The sequence below is a fragment of the Kogia breviceps genome, chromosome 11 (genome assembly GCF_026419965.1).
Source record: "Kogia breviceps isolate mKogBre1 chromosome 11, mKogBre1 haplotype 1, whole genome shotgun sequence".
Classification (NCBI taxonomy): domain Eukaryota; kingdom Metazoa; phylum Chordata; class Mammalia; order Artiodactyla; family Physeteridae; genus Kogia; species Kogia breviceps.
In genome coordinates, this window is record NC_081320.1 from 92,462,461 (window position 1) to 92,482,901 (window position 20,441).

The following is a 20,441-nucleotide window of genomic DNA, read 5'->3' on the forward strand; positions in this document are numbered from 1 at the left end:
TATTAAAATAATTTTAAAGCATCTTAACTGATTTCTATTCTGTAAATGTTTTGCTTTAAGATCTGAATTTTGGAGAGATTTGAAATTGAAACTATTTTACAAAAGTCTAAGCCAGTTTTGGGATAAAGTATTTGTAAGTGTCTATAGTCTTTTATTTTGAATTCAATGCAGAAAATAATTTGTAGATATGTTAGGAGTTGGTCAGTTACAGACTAGTAAAAATAATCTGGGATTTGATCATTGTTTGACATACGATTCAGCAAAAATTTACTGAGTATCATTTATGTATGTGAGCCATTTTTCTGGGTCCTAGGGGTATGATTGTGAGCGAAAAGGCATGGCCACTTACCTCACGAGGCATGTAGACCCTCAACTATATACTTACAGACTTTGATAAATCTGATGAAGGAAAAATACAGAGCAGAGTGAGAGTTTAACCAGGGGTGTGAGATGAGATTGTTGAGAAAAAGTGGCTTTTGGAAAGCAACCTTAAGAATGAGTAGAAGGTAGGAGAAGACGGGGGAGTGTTTTGATCTGTGGGAGCCGTGTATGAAAAGGTAGGAGAACCATATGGGAGGAGAATACTTAAGTGGGTACTGTTAGGTAAATGAATCTGTTACGTATGTTTTATTTACAGGACCTCCAGTTCTGTTTGTCTGACCTTGTGTTACGTTAACCGTCATGATGGTGATCACGGTCATTGTGGTGATGACAGCCCCTTGTCATGTCCTTCCGGTGTGCCAGGCACTGCATTTACTGCTTTACATGGACTTTTCCTCATTTACTAGGAAGACCATAGTATACATATCTTATCTGAAAGCAGCATTAGGGTAGCGTAAGTAATCAACAGTGAAAGAGCAAGGAGAAGGGAGGCATTGGTAGCTTTGAAATCTACAAAATGGTGGTAAGACAGAGGATTCCCGCTGGCTGGTCTTAAGTTCCTGGTCAAATGCAACATTAGTGGCCTAGGGCCAGTTTCCTTCTCATTTTTCTCATTCTCAGCTGTCCAGATGTGTTCAGAAGATTAAAAATCAAATATTTTAAACATGTTTTCAGTCCCATATAAATGGTGACATACTAATAGAATTAGTATGTCAGAATCGTTATTCTTGTACAATTCCACGTCTACTAGTGGATAAACTAGTAATAGAGTTCTTATGGAGTTAGCTTTACGTATAGTGTATATTGTCACTTAAAAGCAAATGTGAAATTTCCTACATATTTATATAAATTTACCTCCCCTTCTTAAAATCTGTTCCTTCTGTTCTGTTACTTGGGGAACCCTGTTCCCTCAGTACTCTGGTCCGTGGTACCATTATCTGTACCAAGCCAAAAACCTAGACAGTTTCTCTTCTTTTTCCTTCTCTCCCTTCTTTCTTAACTTTGACAAATATTTATTTAGTTGCCACCATATGCCAGACACCGTTATCCTCGGCAGTCTGTTTACAATGAGGAATGAGACACAGGTTACCTGGATTTAAGGGTTTATAGTCCATCAGGGGAGAGAGAGGAAATGATTCTTTGCGCTTACACTGAGTGACACCGTGGAGAAGCCTCACCTTATCTTAACTTCACCAAGTCCCGGGAATCTGTTTAAATGGCTCTTGCTTCCTGCTTGTGCACCTCAGCCACACGGCCCTGGTTCAGGCTCTGAACACGTGTTTTACTTGGTTTCTTACAACAGTCTCCTGACAAGGTTTTCTTCTATATGCCCTTCACTTATCAATACTTTACCCTGCTTGTCAAATTGATCATTCTTCATTGAGAATTCTATCAAGATTACCCTTCAAGTCTGGCTCCACTGCGTCCTAAATATTAACCTTGGACAAGTTACTTTACCTCTCTGAGCCTCAATTATCTGTAATACAGGCAAAATCTTATAGAATGGGTTGTGGAAAAATGATGTGAGCTAGTATATATAAAGCTCTCAGCGGGCTTCCCTGGTGGCGCAGTGGTTGAGAGTCCGCCTGCCGATGCAGGGGACGCGGGTTCGTGCCCCGGTCCGGGAAGATCCCACAGGCCGCGGGGCAGCTGGGCCCGTGAGCCATGGCTGCTGAGCCTGCGCGTCCGGAGTCTGTGCTCTGCAACGGGAGAGGCCACAACGGTGAGAAGCCTGCGTACAGCAAAAAAAAAAAAAGCTCTTAGCATAATGTCTGACATACCAAGTACTTAGGAGGCATTAAGCTATTATTACTGTTACTAGTACTGTTATTCTGCCTAAAATCTTTCAGTTGTTCACTGTTGACTATAGAATGCAGTTCATATTTTCTAGTTCAGGACACGAGTCAGCCTGTGTCTGTCCTGTAAGATACCCCTGCCATACATCCTGTGATCTGGTATAAAGTAACTTGCAGTTTTCCATCACCCTTGGTACAGATGGTTCCTTTAGCCTAGAAACTCCCACCTTTATATTTAATTAATTAGTTCTGCATGTTTTAGTTCAAGCATCAGCTTTTTTTTTTTTTTTTTTTTTTTTTTTTTTTGTGGTACGTGGGCCTCTCCCATTGCAGAGCACAGGCTCCGGACGCGCAGGCTCAGCAGCCGTGGCTCACGGGCCCAGCCGCGCCGCGGCACGTGGGATCTTCCCGGACCGGGGCACGAACCCGCGTCCCCTGCATCGGCAGGCGGACTCTCAACCACTGCGCCACCAGGGAAGCCCTCAGCTTTTTTTTTTTTTAAATTTTTTTTTTTTTTTTTTTTCGGTATGCGGGCCTCTCACTGTTGTGGCCTCTCCCGTTGCGGAGCACAGGCTCCGGACGCACAGGCTCAGCGGCCATGGCTCACGGGCCCAGCCGCTCCACGGCATGTGGGATCTTCCCGGACCAGGGCACGAACCCGTGTCTCCTGCATTGGCAGGCGGATTCTCAACCACTGCGCCACCAGGGAAGCCCCCTCAGCTTTTTTTTGAAACCTTTTCTTTTCTTGCCCTCTTCCTCATGATTTGTGCATTTTTCTTAATGTTTCTGTAGGACTTTTTGTACCTATGTCACTTCACTTAGCCTAATCTTTCCTTTTTAAATTGTTGACTTGCTTGTTTGATTCCTAATTAGATTGAAGGCAGGGCTTCTGCCTTACTCAAGTTTTTTTTTTTTTTTTTTTTTTTTCCATTCTTAGTGCCTAGCATGGTGTCTGACACATAGCAGGCACACAGTTTTTGACCATATCAAGTGGATAGTGGTAGTTGGGAACTATTAAAAAGATTTTTATGAATGAATCTATGAAAAAGTGTATTTGCTTGTTTCTTGTGAGTTAATTTTGTAAGTTCATGAGTGTGTGTGTATGTATGAGTATATATAGACATAATACATATATATGTATGTATTTTGTATATATATATAGATAGACATATATAAGTTTATGGGTAATTGTCAGGATAGTCATGATTTTTATTCCTGTTTTATGCAAGTGTGTATACATACCACAATTAGAACAATAAGAGTAGGTAGGAAGCCGTGTTTGCTTAGTATCTTTTTGAAAATAAATCGAAGGGGAGTAGTTTTTGTGAATTTCTAAACCTTGGGGCTTTAGCATTTTCTGAATTTGCTTCCTATAGTTTTTTCAGCAGCACTTATTAAAGTGGACCAGGCTTGGCTTAAATAATGTATAAGGATCAAGAAGTTCCGAGAAGAATGATTTGGGGGTGTTCAATTGCCTTTTTTCCCAGTGCTTCCCTTTTGTTGGCTGAGGGCTTGGGGAGCCTGCAGTGGGCTTCCGAGAAGTGTGTTCAGGATGTTGGAGTGATTCAGACAGACGCAGCCCCTTTAAGCGTTTTGACATTAGACCCTATAGCCTGAATCAGTACGTAAACTGAGAAATCCGTAAGTTACCGTGAAATTGGGAAGATTTCCCCTACTGTATTTTACACAAATTGTAGTATTTGTTAGAGCTTTTACCGGGTACAGTTAATGTGGCAGCATGAGTGAGGGAATAATGCTTTGAGAACGAATGTTTTATTTTGTTGGCTTCTGAATGTGTGGATTTATGACTTTAATGCTGCATTAATGGCTTCTTTCCATTTCATGTAATGTGAGGTAGTGATCATTTGCTTATTATCTAACTCATCTTTATGGGAATAGCTCTCATATGCCAAATGATATTTCCTGTGTATGCCTGGAGAGAAGGAGCCAGATTGTTGTAATGCGTTTTTGAAACTACATATCGTAGTCTGCAAACTGAAATAGGAGCTCTTAGGTTCCACTTTGGTATTTTTCAGTTATTGTTTTATAAAATATATGCTGTTTGAGGATATTTTAAATGCGGATTGCAGCTTGTTGGCTGTTTGCCAGGCCATAAATAGTAATTCAGTCTTCTCTTTCTATCTTGAATAGTGACCTAAAAATAGCACATGGAATTAGACATTTGCAGAGCTAGCTGTACTCTGTTAATCAGGAGATTTTTCTCGTATTTCTGATTTTGAGATACCATAAACCAGAGCTTCCTAATGCTGAGCAGCAGCTTGCCTAGTGTAGGTGGGCTGAGGTCCCATCAGCCCTCCAGTGGCCCGGTGGCCCTCTGACAGCCTGAGCTCAGGCTGGTTGCCTCCAATTTCCAGCAACCTCATCAGTTCACCCATAGGTGCCATACAAACGTGATATTCTACATGTGTCTTGACATGAAAAAGGTTGGGAAGCACAGACTGTTGGAAGCACCCAGATTTTGAAATGAAACCTTTCATTCTTGAACTGTGATTCAGGAGCCTCAGGTTATATGGTAATTATTTCTTTTCATAACTTTCAATAAATTATTTTCCTGTTGAAAAAATAATGCACATTCTCAGTAAAAATTTTAGAAACTAAGAATGAACAAAAAGTAGAAAATAAAAATAAGCATACTATCCAGAGATAAGTAGTATTAACATTACATGATCTGTTCGTTCAGACATTTTTCTGTAAGTGCTTGTTACTATAGATACGCTCTGTGAAAGTAAAATGTTTTATAATTGCTTTCTTCACTTAAAGATAGATTGTTAAGTCTTTTAGGTTGAAGTTCAAGAAGAACTTTCCGAAGTATCTTTTTTGATCTTTTTTTACTGGATAACTTCCTGAGTGTTAAGATGTAGGTCTACCAATCTTCCACATTATCCAGAAAGTGCCTATAAATTTGATCTCTGAGGAGTAAGTACCTCAGTGTTATACTTGATTTCACAAGCAAGGAAGAACCATCATTAGGCCTTTGTGCAGATAATTGTGTATAACATAGGTAGCAGATTATTACATCTATGTTCATGGAGCTATTGGTTTATATATATATTTTTTTTTTTGGTAATGTTTTTCTGGTTTGGTATTGGGGTAGCGCTGGTCTCAAAATAATGAGTTGACAAGTGTTCCTTCTTTTTTTGTTTTATGCAAGAGTTTGTGTAAAATTGGAATTATTTCTTAATTGTTTGATAGAATTCACCAGTGAAACTTGGAGTTTTGTGAGTCGGTTTTTAATTCCTAATTAAAATTTAAAAATAGATATAAAGCTTTTTAAAATGTCAATTTCCTCTTCTTTCAGTTCCAGTTTTTTTAATGGAATTTTCCCCTAAATTTTAGCATATATTGGCTTAAAGTTGTTTGTAGTACTTCCTTATTATCCTTTTATTGTCCGTCAGACCTGTAGTGATGTCCCTCTTTTGTTCTTGATATTGGTAATTTGTGTTCTCTTTCTTTTCTCTCAATCAGTCAGGCCAGAGTTTTATCAGTTTATTAATATTCAATTAAAAATAGGTTTTGATTGCTTTTTCTGTTGTTTTCTTTTGATTTTTGCTTTTATCTATGTTATTTCCTTTCTTCTGCCAACTAGATTTAATTTGCTTATATTTGTCTAGATGGAATATGGAAATTTAGATCACTGACTTTAAACCTTTTTTTCTTCTGTAAGCATTTAAGCTTGTAATATAAGCATTTTTGTTATTGATATCTAATTCTGTTGTGGTCAGAGGACATATTCAATATGATTTTAACCTTTTAAACTTATTGAGACTTGATTTATGGCCCAGCATATGGTCTGTCTTCAAAAGAATTTGATTCTTGCATATGGTGCAGTTTTAAGGTATCGTGGTTTACAATGTTAATTACATTGAGTTGGGTTAGAGCTGTTCAGATTTTTATATATGCTGATTTTCTGTCTAGTTGTTCTGTCATTTCCTGAGAGAGGAGGGTTGACATTTCCAAATATAATTGTGTATTTTATTTTACCCTTTAGTCTGTCAGTCTTTATGTATTTAGGGGTTCTCATTTATAGGTGCCTACACATATTATTTTGTCTTCTTGATGAAATGGCTCCTTTACTGTGATGGAATGTCCCTTTCTATCTCCAGTAATACTCTTTGTCCTGGATTCTATTTTGTCTAATATTATAGTCGCTCTAGCTTTTTTATGATTAGCATTTGCGTGACTTATTTTTTTCTCTTCTTTTTCATTTATCTGTGTTAAATGTACATCTCTTACAGAAAGCATATAATTTGAGTCATGCTTTTTTTTTCAGTGTGACAATTTCTGTCATTTAATTGTAATGTTTAGAACATTTACGTTTTTTTTTAAAACATCTTTATTGGAGTATAATTGCTTTACAATGATGTGTTAGTTTCTGCTTTATAACAAAGTGGCTCAGCTATGCATATACATATATCCCCATATATTCTCCCTCTTGCGTCTCCCTCCCACCCTCCCTATCCCACCCATCTAGGTGGACACAAAGCACCGAGCTGATCTCCCTGTGCTATGCGCCTGCTTCCTACTAGCTGTCTATTTTACATTTGGTAGTGTATACATGTCCATGCCACTCTCTCACTTCATCCCAGCTTACCCTTCCCCCTCCCCGTGTCCTCAAGTCCATTCTCTACATCTGCGTCTTTATTCCTGTCCTGCCCCTAGGTTCCTCAGAACCATTTTTTCTTTTTTTTTTTTAGATTCCATATATATGTCTTAGCATACGATATTTGTTTTTCTCTTTCTGACTTACTTCACTCTGTATGACAGTCTCTAGGTCCATCCACCTCACTACAAATAACTCAATTTCATTTCTTTTTATGGCTGAGTAATATTCCACTGTATATATGTGCCCCATCTTTATACATTAATATGTCGATGGACACTCAGGCTATTGTAAATAGAGCTGCAATGAACATTGTGGTACATGACTCTTTCTGAATTATGGTTTCCTCAGGGTATATGCCCAGTAGTGGGATTGCTGGGTATTATGATAGTTCTATTTTTAGTTTTTTAAGGAACCTCCAGCATTTATTGTTTGTAGATTTTTTGATGATGGCCATTCTGACTGGTGTGAGGTGATACCTCATTGTAGTTTTGATTTGCATTTCTCTCATGATTAGTGATGTTGAGCATCCTTTCATGTGTTTGCTGGCAATCTGTGTATCTTCTTTGGAGAAATGTCTATTTAGGTCTTCTGCCCATTTTTGGATTGGGTTGTTTGTTTTTTTGATAGTGAGCTGCATGAGCTGCTTGTATATTTTGGAGATTAATAGAACATTTACAGTTAATGCAATTATTGGACTGGTTAGGTTTTACCTTCTTATTTTTCTATTTGTCCTATCTCTTCTCTGTTTCCTTTTAGCATTTGTTCTGGGGTTTACAATGTGCATGTAAAAATTATTTTATTACACAGTGTACATCCATTCCCTCCTACTCCTTTGTACTGTTGTCACACTTTTTATAAATGCTAAACTGCTACAATATATTATTTATATTATTATTTTTGTCAAGTAACTTTTTAAGGAATTAAAAAACAAGGGTAAATGTTTTATTTTTCCTTCTATTTTCCATTTCTATTACTTTTCAACTTTTTCTTTCTGTAAAAGTTTCCATTTGATAGTGTTTTCCTTCAACTTGAAGAAATTATTTAATATTTCTTGTAATGCAGGTCTGTTGATAAATTCTCTTATTGTTGGTCTGAAACCATCTTTGATTTTTGCCTTCAATTTTGTAAAATATTTTCTCTGGATATAGAATTCTAGGTTGACCTTTTTTTTTTTTCCTTTCAGCTGTTTAAAGATATCATTGCGTTGTTTTGATGAGAAATCAGTAGTCATTGCTGTTATTATTTCTGTAGATAATGTGTCTTTTTTTTTTCTAGCTGCTTCTAAGATTTTCTCTTTTTCATTGATTTCAGAAATTTGGTTATCATGTGACTTGATTTTTTTTCTAGTTTTCCTGCTTTAGGTTTATTGAGCCTCTAAGATCAGTGGATTCATAGATTTCATCACATTTGCAACATTTATGGACATTATTTAAAATTCAAATAAAATTTCCTAACTTAGTCTCTTTTTTTAGGCTATGGCAGGCAGCCTAGTCTGGAAGTAGTTACTCTGGGGTTTTTTTTTTTTTTTTTTTCTTTTAATTACAAAAGCAGTACATACTTTGAACAAATTCAAACAATGCAGAAGTAACAAAAAGATTGTTTTATCATCTCAATTTGCATTCTTCATAGAAACTTATATTAATGGTTTAATATAAAGCCTGCTTTGTTTATATGAACCTGTACATAGATGGATTGACTTTTTTTAGGTAAAAAAACAAGATCATCTTATGTATTTCGTTCTTCAGCTTGCTCCTGCACTTACTGTATTGGTGATGTCTTTCCCAGTCAGTGTGCACAGGTGGAATTCAGTCTTTTAAATGAAGCCACAGGGCTTCCCTGGTGGCGCAGTGGTTGAGAATCTGCCTGCCGATGCAGGAGACACGGGTTCGTGCCCTGGTCCGGGAAGATCCCACATGCTGCGGAGCGGCTGGGCCCGTGAGCCATAGCTGCTGAGCCTGCGCGTCCGGATCCTGTGCTCCGCAAAGGGAGAGGCCACAACAGTGAGAGGCCCGCGTACCGCAAAAAAAAAAAAAATAAAAAAATAAATGAAGCCACAGCGTTCCATTGTGAGAATGTGAACCACGTTTTATTTATCTTTTCCCCTTTTAGTAGAAATTTAGATTGTGTACGGCGGCTTGTTTTATTCTTTCTCTTCACATCTTTGTCCCTTTCCCCCTCTAACCGCACTGGAAAAGACATCCTGTTTGTCCATGGATGTAGTATACAAAATGTAGCTACTGCCATATTTCCTTCCTGAAAGTTATACTTACTATACAACCATGTAAAAGGTATGATTGTAAAGCTATTTCTTTTCTCCATTGTCAGCACCATATATTACCTGTTTCTAAAATATTCATCAGGTTAGGCAGAGGGAAAAAAGCATCTCATTTCCAATTTGCATATGTTTAGTTATATGGTGGGGGGATATGTTAACTTGCTATTTTTGTGTGTGTGTGTGTGAATTGTTAGCTCATATCCTTTTGACTCTATTCCTCTTGAGTTATTTGACTTTTCCTTATTGACTCTTTCCTTACTTGACTATTTCCTTATTATTTCTATATAGTATGAATGTTAACCCTGTCATATATGTTGCAAATATTTTTCCCAATCCATTTGTCTTTTAAATGTGTTATGGTATCTTTTTTTCCCATGGAGAATTTTTCTTTTTTTGGTAAAACTGCATTTGTCATTTTTTTTTCCTTTATAACTTCCAAGTTTTGTATGCTTTCACCTTTCTTATTCTAGGATTATAAAAATTTTCTCATATCTTCTACTTTAATTTCAAACATTTAAATATTTAGCTCTTCTGCATGGCTCTTAGCGCCACTAGTTTGCTCTTGCTCACTGGTTCTTGATGTAAAAGTCAAAGAATATTTGGGAGAGAGTGTTCATTGAACCCCGGTGATCGCCCCATGGTCACACCCAGCTGTTTTACGGCAGCACTGAGAATAAAACCCGGTGTTCTTTATTTGTAATATTTTCCCTTTTCCATTTCTAATTTGGGTACATGAGCACTGGACTGAAGTGTGCTCCTTTAGCACTTGAGTGCCGTTGTGTCCCAGCCGAGTACGAAATGCTGGTGATAAAGTTACGAACAATACGGACACAGCACCTGACATTTTGGAATTTATAGTTTAATGCATAAGGCAGACAATAAAAAGTAGGCAAATATATACTGATTTGGGATAAGAGCTGTGAAAGACATGAAATCATTGGAATGGAGAAGAACAACGGGGCCTCGGGGCTGGTTAGACGGGGCGGTCGGCACACTGCCTAAGCAAGCAAGATTTAAATTGAGACGTGAAAGGTGGAAAGGAGCCAGGGACAGGTTTGGGGAAGAGTATTCCAGGCAGAGCGGACAGCGCTGACAGGCGCTCTGAGGTGGAGGCAGGCTCGGCAGTGGGGCGGGTTGAAGGGCCGCGGCCCGTGCAGGATGAGCGCGGCCGTAAATGGTTTCACCAGCAAGCTGGCAGTTGCCACACTGCTGGTGGACTTTATCATCAGCCTGTTTGGATACTTTTCAGAAAACTCCGTTGACCTTGGCTTTGTACAAATCTGTGCTGTTCTTTCCTCTCCAAAACCACACAGGCTGCTGGAAAAATCTGATGATAATATCTTTACTTTCACATCGTTATGTGAAACCTTCTCTTGTAATGAAAATATATCTTTATCTGGATCAAAACACATGCCGAGTTTTCTGGAGCTGCTGGTTATAACTGGAAGTAATAGTAAAAACTAAGTCCCTTCAGGTGGAACTTACTTCAGACAGATACAGAAGGTAGTACATAAATCTGTTTATCCTCCTATCAAAATGAAGAGGAAAGATGTTATCGCAGGTAAAACAGAGACAGTAGAAACATGTTGCTGTGTTTCTTTAGAACATGAATATCTTTCAGGGCATTAAATTGTCCTCTTGCTGGTGTTTGTGTAGCATCTGTGTATTTGTGGATCTTGAAGTGTTCTGTTGTTTATCATTTTGTGCTTAAGTTTACTTCGAAGTTTCATTGTTTTTTAAAACTGAGGACAGAGAACTGATCTTTTTCTTCATTTTATTCCCACCTTTAAAAAATTGCTTTTCCAAAGTGTATGCAGTATTTCGTTAGGCTTTAATAAAGTTCCCTAGACCCTCCTGTGTTCAGGGGCCTCTCTTGGCTTTTTTTTTTTTTTTTTTTTTTTTTTTAATTTATTTATTTATTGGCTGTGTTGGGTCTTCGTTTCTGTGGGAGGGCTTTCTCTAGTTGTGGCAAGCGGGGGCCACTCCTCATCGCGGTGCGCGAGCCTCTCACTGTCGCGACCTTTCTTGTTGCGGAGCACAGGCTCCAGACGCACAGGCTCAGTAGCTGTGGCTCACGGGCCCAGTTGCTCCGCGGCATGTGGGATCTTCCCAGACCAGGGCTCGAACCTGTGTCCCCTGCATTGGCAGGCAGATTCTCAACCACTGTGCCACCAGGGAAGCCCTCTTGGCTTTTTTTGGCGTGCTTTTTACCTTTGAAAAATAGTCACAATGAAGAAACTCATTGACATCTGGTATACTTTTCCCATATACAGAACATATTTTACATATATTGCAGAGATGAGGGGGGTTTGAATTCTACAGCACCTCTGTTAGGTGGAGACAAGACTTCAGTTATATAATTCACGTTTAATTGTTAGTCCCTGAGGAACGGTGAACCCTTAGCATTACCTTACCCCGTTACTATAGATTTTTCTGAGCGGCTGGGGCTTTGCTCATTAGTGAAATGTTAATCACTTTCTGTTCCAGGTCCTGGGATGGCAGTGTTGAGTAAGACATTGTCTCAGACACTTGTGGGGGAAATAATCATGTAAACAACATCGTCAGTTGTGATAAGTACTATGAGAGACTTGCACAGCATATGTGGGGGCACGCAGAGGAGGGCCGTCGGTTTTGAAGAGTGTCAAAGAAGGGAGAAGTGACACTTTGTTACCACAGATGGTTTAACAAACAGGTACCCTTGGAGTAGCATTGGAGACGAACGTTCTAGGTAGAAGCAGCAACGTGCATGAAAGACACAGACTGGAGTGTGCGTGGTTTACTTGCCAGGTGTTCGTGTTATTGGTGGGTTATTAGGTGTATGATGGAGGAAGGGTGGGGAGGTGAATTGGAAAGCTCTGAGGGGACCATTGGTGAAGGGCCTTTCATGCATATGGAGGAGTTTGGACTTGATTTTTTTTTGGAAATGGATGAACATCAGGGATTTTAAAGCAGGGGAAAGATGTGATCTCTTCATCCCTCTCTTTTACCAAGATAACTTCGGGTGCTGTTGAGGAGGGATTAGAGGGGAAGAGCCTGAAGGTGGGAAGACCCGATAGGAGGCTGTCATGAGAGTCTGAGCCAGAGACGATGAAGCCTGAATTGCGACATTAGCAGAGGGATAGAGAGAAGGCAGTAAAGTTCAGAAACATTCCTGAGTCAGTAATCCCCAGGCTAAGTCCAGGCTCTGACTGAGGGGCCGTGTGTTGCAATGAAGTGCACAGGAAGGCAGCCTGCTTACGTTCTGGGCTTGTTCTGATCGTGACTCCTGGTGTCACCTCGAGGCTCCTAATGATTTGGAAGTTTTGCTGGTAAAGGGAAGGCAGCGGTGGTGCCACCTGGCTCTTCAGTTCTGGGATTCTAACAAGGGGAAGCAGGAGCAAAGGAAACATCAGCAACCTCGGACAAACCTGAAACGGTTTCGAGTTTCACAGCCCCTTTCTCTTCTGCAGCTGGTAGCCCTTCTATTGTTGTACTGAAAAATTCAGAACAGAAGAAAATACCCGTGTCGGATTATTAAGGTGTTGATTCTCAAAATCCTATAATTTTGTAATCGATTGAGAACAGTTCCCGATTCAGTTGCCTAATATACATATGTATTCTTTTCTCTTTCGAATTCTGTGTCAGTATAATCCCACTTCGTTCTTCTTTACCATCTATATTTGAAATACATATCTAAAAGATCTCAGTTGAAATTTTGAGGGTTTTTTTTTTGCTTTTGGAGGAACTTAACTCACTGGATTGGAATAGTTTTCTGCTTAATCTTTATGCTTTTGATCTCTCGTCATTTCATTAGTATTTTGAGGTATATCATTCCTGAACCTTTACCAGATGAGGGCTTGCTCAGCATTCAGCAGACCACTGGTGTCAGTAGACTTTGCTTCTTCAGTAAGTGGGGCAAGGCTTGTCACGGTTTACATTTCCCACTCTTACTTCAAGTGGCTTTCTGGGAGCTGTTCATTTCTACTGAACAGGAGTTTTAGAGACCCTTAGGAAATGATGTCATACTTGAATACTCTCTTTAGCTGCAGGAACTATAGGTATTAACTATCTTGATAATGTTAAAAGCACTTCTTTTCTTTTCATTCTAGTTCCCAAAGACCCAAAACCCCAGTGGAGACGTGTGGCATGGAGTTACGATTGCACCCTGCTGGCCTATGCTGAAAGCACGGGAACTGTGAGGGTGTTTGATCTCATGGGAAGTGAACTCTTCGTTATAATTCCGGTACGTACATGCCTTAAACTGAAAACATATTTTTTTTTTGACTGCCTTTCATGTGTAGGTACTTGAATGAATGAATGTGATGAGAGGAACTATAAATGTAAATCAGAATAATAAGCTGTGCACTTTAGATGCTTAGGATCTAGTTAAGAGATCTGTACGCTAAATATTCTTTGCATTTTGTAATGCACTATCCAGACATAATCTACCATTATTATAAGATGGTAGTAAGTAAATACTAAACAGAGGTACAGAAAGCTGTTGTAAAGTTCCAGTGAAGGAAAGAAGTCAGTGGGCCTTTGCAACAGAACCAGCCTGGGAGGAGTTAGAATTTGTTACCCTAAAGTGATAGAAACTGAAATGGAGGGTGGAGAAAAAAATTAATGGTGGTAATAACTTATATTTGTGTAGTGCTTTATACTTTATTAATGACTTTGATATACATTCCTGTTTCATATTCACAACACCCTTTGAGTAGATTGGGTACTTATTATCCTCATTTTACAGTTTAGAGAGCATAAATTGTGAGGAAGTAAAATGACTTTTCCCATGGTAATCCAGTTAATTAGGGTCTCTTTCAGGAATTCGGTGCTCTTTACTTTGTATCCGATTCCTTCCTCAAGTGAACAAAATACAGGGGCAGGTAGAACAGTGGTTCTAACTCTGGCTGCATCTTAGAATCACCTGCAAAGCTTTATAAAGAAAAGAAAAAGGAAAACTAAACAAATTGCTGGATTGCCGAGGCTCCCCCCACAGAGAGTCTGACTTAATTGATCTGAGTGAGCCCTGGACTTAAATAATGTTTCAAGGCTTTCAGCTGATTGTAATGAGAAGCTAGGAGTGAGAACCAAGGATATAGAGAATGATTTTTGTTCAGAAATGAGTGGGAAAACTTGAAAAAGTACATTGGGCTCCTGGTATAGAAGTTCTGGGGAAGCAAACTAAGTAGGCTGAGCTACTATTTTCTAGACTAGCAAATTGTCTAACAGAAATGTAATGTGAGCTATACATGTGATCATGGGTGTAATTTAAAATTTTTTAGTAACATTAAGTTCAGCAGGTGAAATTTGTTTGATATATTTTATTTATTACAGCATATCTAAAATGATTACATGTTGAAATGACAGTGTAAAAATGATTAATGAAATATTTCACTTTCTTTCTTTGGTAACAAGTCTTTGAAATTTGGCGTGTATTTCTGTATTTATAGCGTATCTCAGTTTGGACCAGCCATGCATCAAGTGCTCAGCAGCTGTGTGTGGCTGCACCACTTTATTGAGCGGCTCTCGACAATGAGGAGCCATTCAGGGTGGGAAGCTTCATTTTGCGCTTTGCTATGTGTGCTGAGGTACACATGCCCTCCAGACCCTCAGCAGATATAGCCTGGTATTTAGTCGGTAGAAAAAGGCTGGCATTGAGTGAGTGTTTTCAGTGTCCTTCCCTTTAAATTGCTGATTAGGCAAATGGAAGTAACTGGAGGCATTTTTCTTTCTTTCTTTTTTTTTTTTAACATTGGTTACTACTGGCAGTGGAAATTAACATTTGAGAGCTTATGTCTGAATTCTGAATCGTAGAATTCTCTGAGGCGGAATGATAGCATTAGTTTTTTTTTTTTTCTTCTTTTTTTGCAGTGGAAGTATAGTCTGAACAGAAATTCACCTACTAGGGGAACATCTCACCGAAAGAGGCTGCTGTGGTTCCAGCCTGTAGTTGGGGGAGGGCTGGTCTAGAGTTGGGTGTCTAGTTCTAGGCACTTTGGCTTACATGATTCTTCACATATGATCAATTCTGGGCTATCTTACTTAACGGATGCCTGGCAAGGCTAGTGTCTTGAATATCCTTCAGTTATACATATGTTAACTTCTATCTAGTATCTTTTTAGTGACTTAATTTCCTCCTCTTTCACAGGCATCTAGTTTAGCAGGTGATCTGAGCTATGCCATTGCTGGGTTGATATTTTTAGAGTATAAAGCAAGTGCACAGTGGTCTGCAGAACTCTTGGTCATCAATTACCGAGGAGAACTTAGAAGCTACCTTGTAAGGTAAAAATGCACTTTATTTGGGATGCCCTGTTTGAAATAATGTTTATTTCTCTGCTTTAGTGTCAGATTTTGGTGATTTTTTTTTTTCCTTTTAGCATTTTATTATGAAAAATTGCAAATATAAAAGGAAGGTTGAAAGACTTTTATAGTGAACTCTCACATACCTCCACTTAAAATTCTATTTAGCATTTTACTATTCTTGCTGTGTCTATTTTGACCCATCTTGCTATCTGGCCATTAATCAGTTCTATTTTTAAATATATTTCAGAGTCAGTACATAAATACTTTAGCATGCATATCATTAATTAAAGTTCATTAATTCAAGTTCAGTATTTGCTTATGATTTTCTTTCATTTGAAATAAAATTTGCATACAGTGAAATGCACAGATCTTAAGTGTACCAGCCAGTGAGTTATGACGAATGCATACACTTGTGCAAGTCATACCCCTGTCAAGATACAAAACATTACCCTCATGCTATTAAGTTCCCTCATGCCTCTTCCCAGTAAATCTTTGTCCACACCCACCTTCAGAGCAGCTGCCGTTTATAATTTTTTTCCATCATAGATTAGTTTTGCCTGTTCTAGTGATTTCCATTAATGGACTCATAGAGTATGTACTCTTTCGTCTAAGTCTTCTTTCATTCAGCTTATCTTGAGATTCATGCTTATTTTTACGTGTATCTGTAATTTATTCTTTTTATGGCTGATTAGTATTTCATTGCATGAATATCTCATTTGTCTTAGTTTGGGTTGCTGTAACAGAATACCATAAACTGGGTGACTTATCAACAACAGAAATTTATTTCTGACAGTTCTGGAAGCTGGAAGTCTGAGAGCAGGGTGCCAGCATGGTCAGGTTCTGGTGAGAGCCCTCTTCTGGGTTGCAGACGGCTGACTTCTCCTTGAATCCTCACATGGTGGAAAGAGAGCTAGTTAGCTCTCCAGCCTCTTCTTATAAGGACACTAATCCCATTCATGAGGGTTCCTTCCTTTTGCCTTACCTGATAGATCCCAAAGACTCCTCCTCCAGGTACCATCACATTGGCATTAGGGTCTTATATGAATTTGGGGGCATACAGACATTCAATCTATGGGGGTCACAAACCTTCAGTCCATAACGCTCATGGTTTGCTTATCCATTCTTCTGTCGATGGACCTCTAAGTTTCTGGTTTCGCGAATAAGGCTGCTATGACTAATCTTGTACAAGTCTTTTTTTTTTTTTTTTTTTCTTTTAAATATTTATTTATTTATTTGGCTATGCCGGGTCTTAGTTGCAACACGTGGGATCTTCACTGCTGTGTGTGGGATCTTCTTTGAGGCATGCGGGATCTAGTTCCCTGACCAGGGATCGAACCCCGGGCCCCCTGCATTGGGAGCACAGAGTCTTAACCACTGGACCACCAGGGAAGTCCCTGTACAAGTCTTTATGGATATATGCTTTCATTTCTTTTTTTTTTTTTTTTTTTTTTTTTTTTTTTTTTTTGTGGTATGCGGGCCTCTCACTGCTGTGGCCTCTCCCGTTGCGGAGCACAGGCTCCGGACGCGCAGGCCTAGCGGCCATGGCTCACGGGCTTAGTCGCTCCGCGGCATGTGGGATCTTCCCGGACCAGGGCACGAACCCGTGACCCCTGCATCGGCAGGCGGATTCTCAACCACTGCGCCACCAGGGAAGCCCTATGCTTTCATTTCTGTTGGGTCAGTATCTTTGAGTGGAGTTGCTGAGTCATAGGGTGGATAGTTTGGTTTTATAAGAAATTGCCAGAGCTTTTTCAAAGTGGTTATATCATTCATATTCCTACTAATAATTTATCAGAGTTCTGGTAGTTTTATATCCTCAGCAGTATTTGGTGGTGTCTATCTTTTTAATTTTAAACATTTTAATGGGTATTTAGTGGTATCTCACTGTGGTTTAATGATATTTATTTCTTATTTACCTTCTTGAATGTAGTGTTGGAACAAATCAGAGCTATCAAGAGAGTCACTGTTTCAGCTTCAGCAGTCATTATCCTCATGGAATCAACACAGCTATTTACCATCCTGGGCACAGGTAAGCAACTGTTTGCTCTCATATTTGGTGGAGTATTAGGTGGATGTAGAAGTCTTGGCACAGTTTCAGAGAGAAGACGTTGTCCGTTCTGATTTTTATTTTGGTTTCTTTATTTCCTCCCCTTGTGTATAGCTATCCTAACATCCGAAATATTGTTGCCGTCATCTTCTTTTTTTAAAAAAAAATTTATTATTTTTGGCTGCACTGGGTCTTTGTTGCTGCGCACGGGCTTTTCTCTAGTTGCGGCGAGTGGGGGCTACTCTTCGTTGTGGTGTGCAGGCTTCTCATTGTGGTGGCTTCTCTTGCTGCGGAGCATGGGCTCTAGGCGCGCGGGCTTCAGTAGTTGTGGCATGAGGGCTCAGTAGTTATGGATCGCAGGCTCTAGAGCCACAGGCTCAGTAGTTGTGGTGCACGGGCTCAGTTGCTCTGCGGCATATGGGATCTTCCTGGACCAGGGATCGAACCCGCGTGCCCTGCATTCGCAGGCGGATTGTTAACCACTGCACCACCAGGGAAGCCCTTGTTGCAATCGTCTTCTGAACATTCATGCTCATCTGTTTGGCAGACTGCGCTTCTCCTGAGTCTGATTGGGCACTGGGAATATCCACTGAGGAATATCTTCTCTCTTAGTTCTCTAAATCTTATTTTTCTTATCTGTAAAATGCAGTTAATGCATAACACATAGCATTGTTGAGAGAGTTAAAAAAAATAGTGCATGTGAAATGCCCTTGCATAGAAGGACCTCAATAGATGTTCTTCCCTTCTCCTTTCCTTCTTTGCAAGTTAGGGCTGCACTGATTGCTGCATAGTCGATTCCTACCACTACAGGCACAACTGTGGATTCAATTCCAGACCCTTGCAATAAAGGGGATATTGCAATAAAGCAAGTCACACGAATTTTTTGATTTCCTAGTGCCTATAAAAGTATGTTTACGCTATACTGTAGTCTGTTAAGTGTGCAGTAGTATTCTGTCTAAAAAAAATGTATATAGCTCAATGAAAAAATACAAAACAAAAAACAATTACAATAGTAACCTCAGAGATCACTGATCACAGATCACCATTAACAAGTAAAATAATAATGAAAAAGTTTGAAATATTGAGAGAATTAACCAAAATGTGACACAGAGACAAGAAGCAATTGCTGTTGAAAAAGTGGTGCTGCTGGACTTGCTCTACACAAGGTTGCCACAAACCTTCAGTTTGTAAACAAAACGAAACAAAAAAAAACCCCAAAAACGTAATATCTGTAAAGTGCAATGAAGCGAAGCACAATAAAATGATTTGTGCCTCTATATTCCATTTCTCATATGTGCCGCTTCTTCATGTATGTATTTGCCGTCTACATTGAGGGTTACCTAAAACTTTTGACATTTTCTACTTCCAGTGATTTCTCCCTTTCATTTTGTTATTTGAGAATGAAATTTACATATACTTTATAAATTAGCCAAGCTAACTTTTTGGTTCTCTAAAAGGGAAGAATATCAAATTTTGAGTCAGGCAAATCTAGCTTGAGTTCTGAATTTTGAGACTTATTCTCTTGGTAAGTCTTTAAACCCTCTGACCCTCAGTGTACTTAAGTTTTTTGATTGAAAATGTATGAAAGTTTTGTATTCTGTTCAATTATAGGTTTGTCCTTGTGTTTTTTAATTAATTAATTAGTCAATTAAATTTATTTATTTTTGGCTGCATTGGGTCTTGCTGCTGTGTGCGGGCCCTCTCTAGTTGTGGCGAGAGGGGGTTACTCTTCGTTGCAGTGCGCGGGCTTCTCATTGCGGTGGCTTCTCATTGTGGAGCATGGGCTCTAGGCGTGCAGGCTTCAGTAGTTGTGGCATGAGGGCTCAGTAGTTGTGGCGCACGGGCCTAGTTGCTCTGCGGCATGTGGGATCTTCCCGGACCAGGGATTGAACCTGTGTCCCCTGCATTGGCAGGTGGATTCTTAATCACTGTGCCACCAGGGAGGCCCCTGTCCTTGTGTTTTGTTTGGAATTTTTATTATTATGAAATTTTTATACTACAAAAGAATACACACACACCCGCATACAGCTACACTGAAGTCCCGTTTATATTTCCTTGATCCCGTCCTCTCTGACCCCCTAGAGATAGCCACTGTCCTGAGTTTTGCTTATCATTCTCTTGCTTTCTTTGTAGTTTTACCACTTATTCATATTTAGTTATGAGTATATAACTGGAATCATACAGGAGACACACAAGTCTTGCTTTGTGACTTGCTTTTTGATGTATGTTGCTCTAGTTTGTTCCTTTTTAAGTACTATTAGGATATTTCGTTTTGTGAATAAATTGCAACATATTTATCCTTTCTCCAAATTTAGCTTGTTTCCAGTATCTTTTTGGTTATAAAAAAAAGTACTGTGCCAAAAATTATTGTGCATTTCTCTCACACATGTGCAAGAATTTATGTAGGATATATAACTAGGAGTGGAATTGCTGAATTGTTGGGTAAATACATCTTCAACTTCACTACATTAAACGAATGTTTTCCAGAGTGGTTCTACCAATTTACAATCCCATCAGCAGTGTATGAAAGTTTCTGTTGTTTCACGTTCTTACTAGCAGTCTTGATGATGTCAGACTTTTAAATATTTGCTGATCTAGTAGGTGTAAAAGAGTATCTCATTGTAGTTTTAATTTGAGCTTCCCTGATAACTGATGAGATTGAGAAACTTTTCATGTGATTGGCCATTCATATTTCTTATCTGTAGAATGCTTTTTTATATCATTTCTTATTTTTTTATTGGGTGTTTGATCTTGACATTCTTCTATAATCTGGATATTAATTCTGGGTTGATTATATGCATGATGCTTATCTTCTCCCAACATGTGAGTTTATTTTCCTTATAATTTACCTTTTATTTTATGAATTATATCTGTACATAGTTCCAAGTATTAAATAGTTTGAAAAACTGACTCCTCCACCCAATGTCTCGCTTTCCAAAGGTAACCACTTTTAGCTTATTTTATTAAAAAAGTTTTTATTGGAGTATAGTTTATTTAAAATGTTGTGTTAGATTCTACTGTACAGCAAAGTGAATC

General features: G+C 38.9%; 1 protein-coding gene across 8 annotated transcripts in view; it reads left to right on the top strand.

Moving 5' to 3' along the window:
- The window catches only part of NBAS (NBAS subunit of NRZ tethering complex), a 333,351-nt gene that overhangs the window by 12,115 nt on the left and 300,795 nt on the right, over positions 1 to 20,441 (top strand). For all 8 annotated transcript variants that reach the window (XM_067008085.1, XM_067008087.1, XM_059078230.2 and 5 more), the window contains exons 7-9: positions 13,165 to 13,298; positions 15,204 to 15,337; positions 17,289 to 17,387. In XM_067008085.1, the coding sequence (XP_066864186.1) occupies positions 13,165 to 13,298; positions 15,204 to 15,337; positions 17,289 to 17,387 (367 nt within the window). The remainder of the gene's footprint in view (positions 1 to 13,164; positions 13,299 to 15,203; positions 15,338 to 17,288; positions 17,388 to 20,441) is intronic.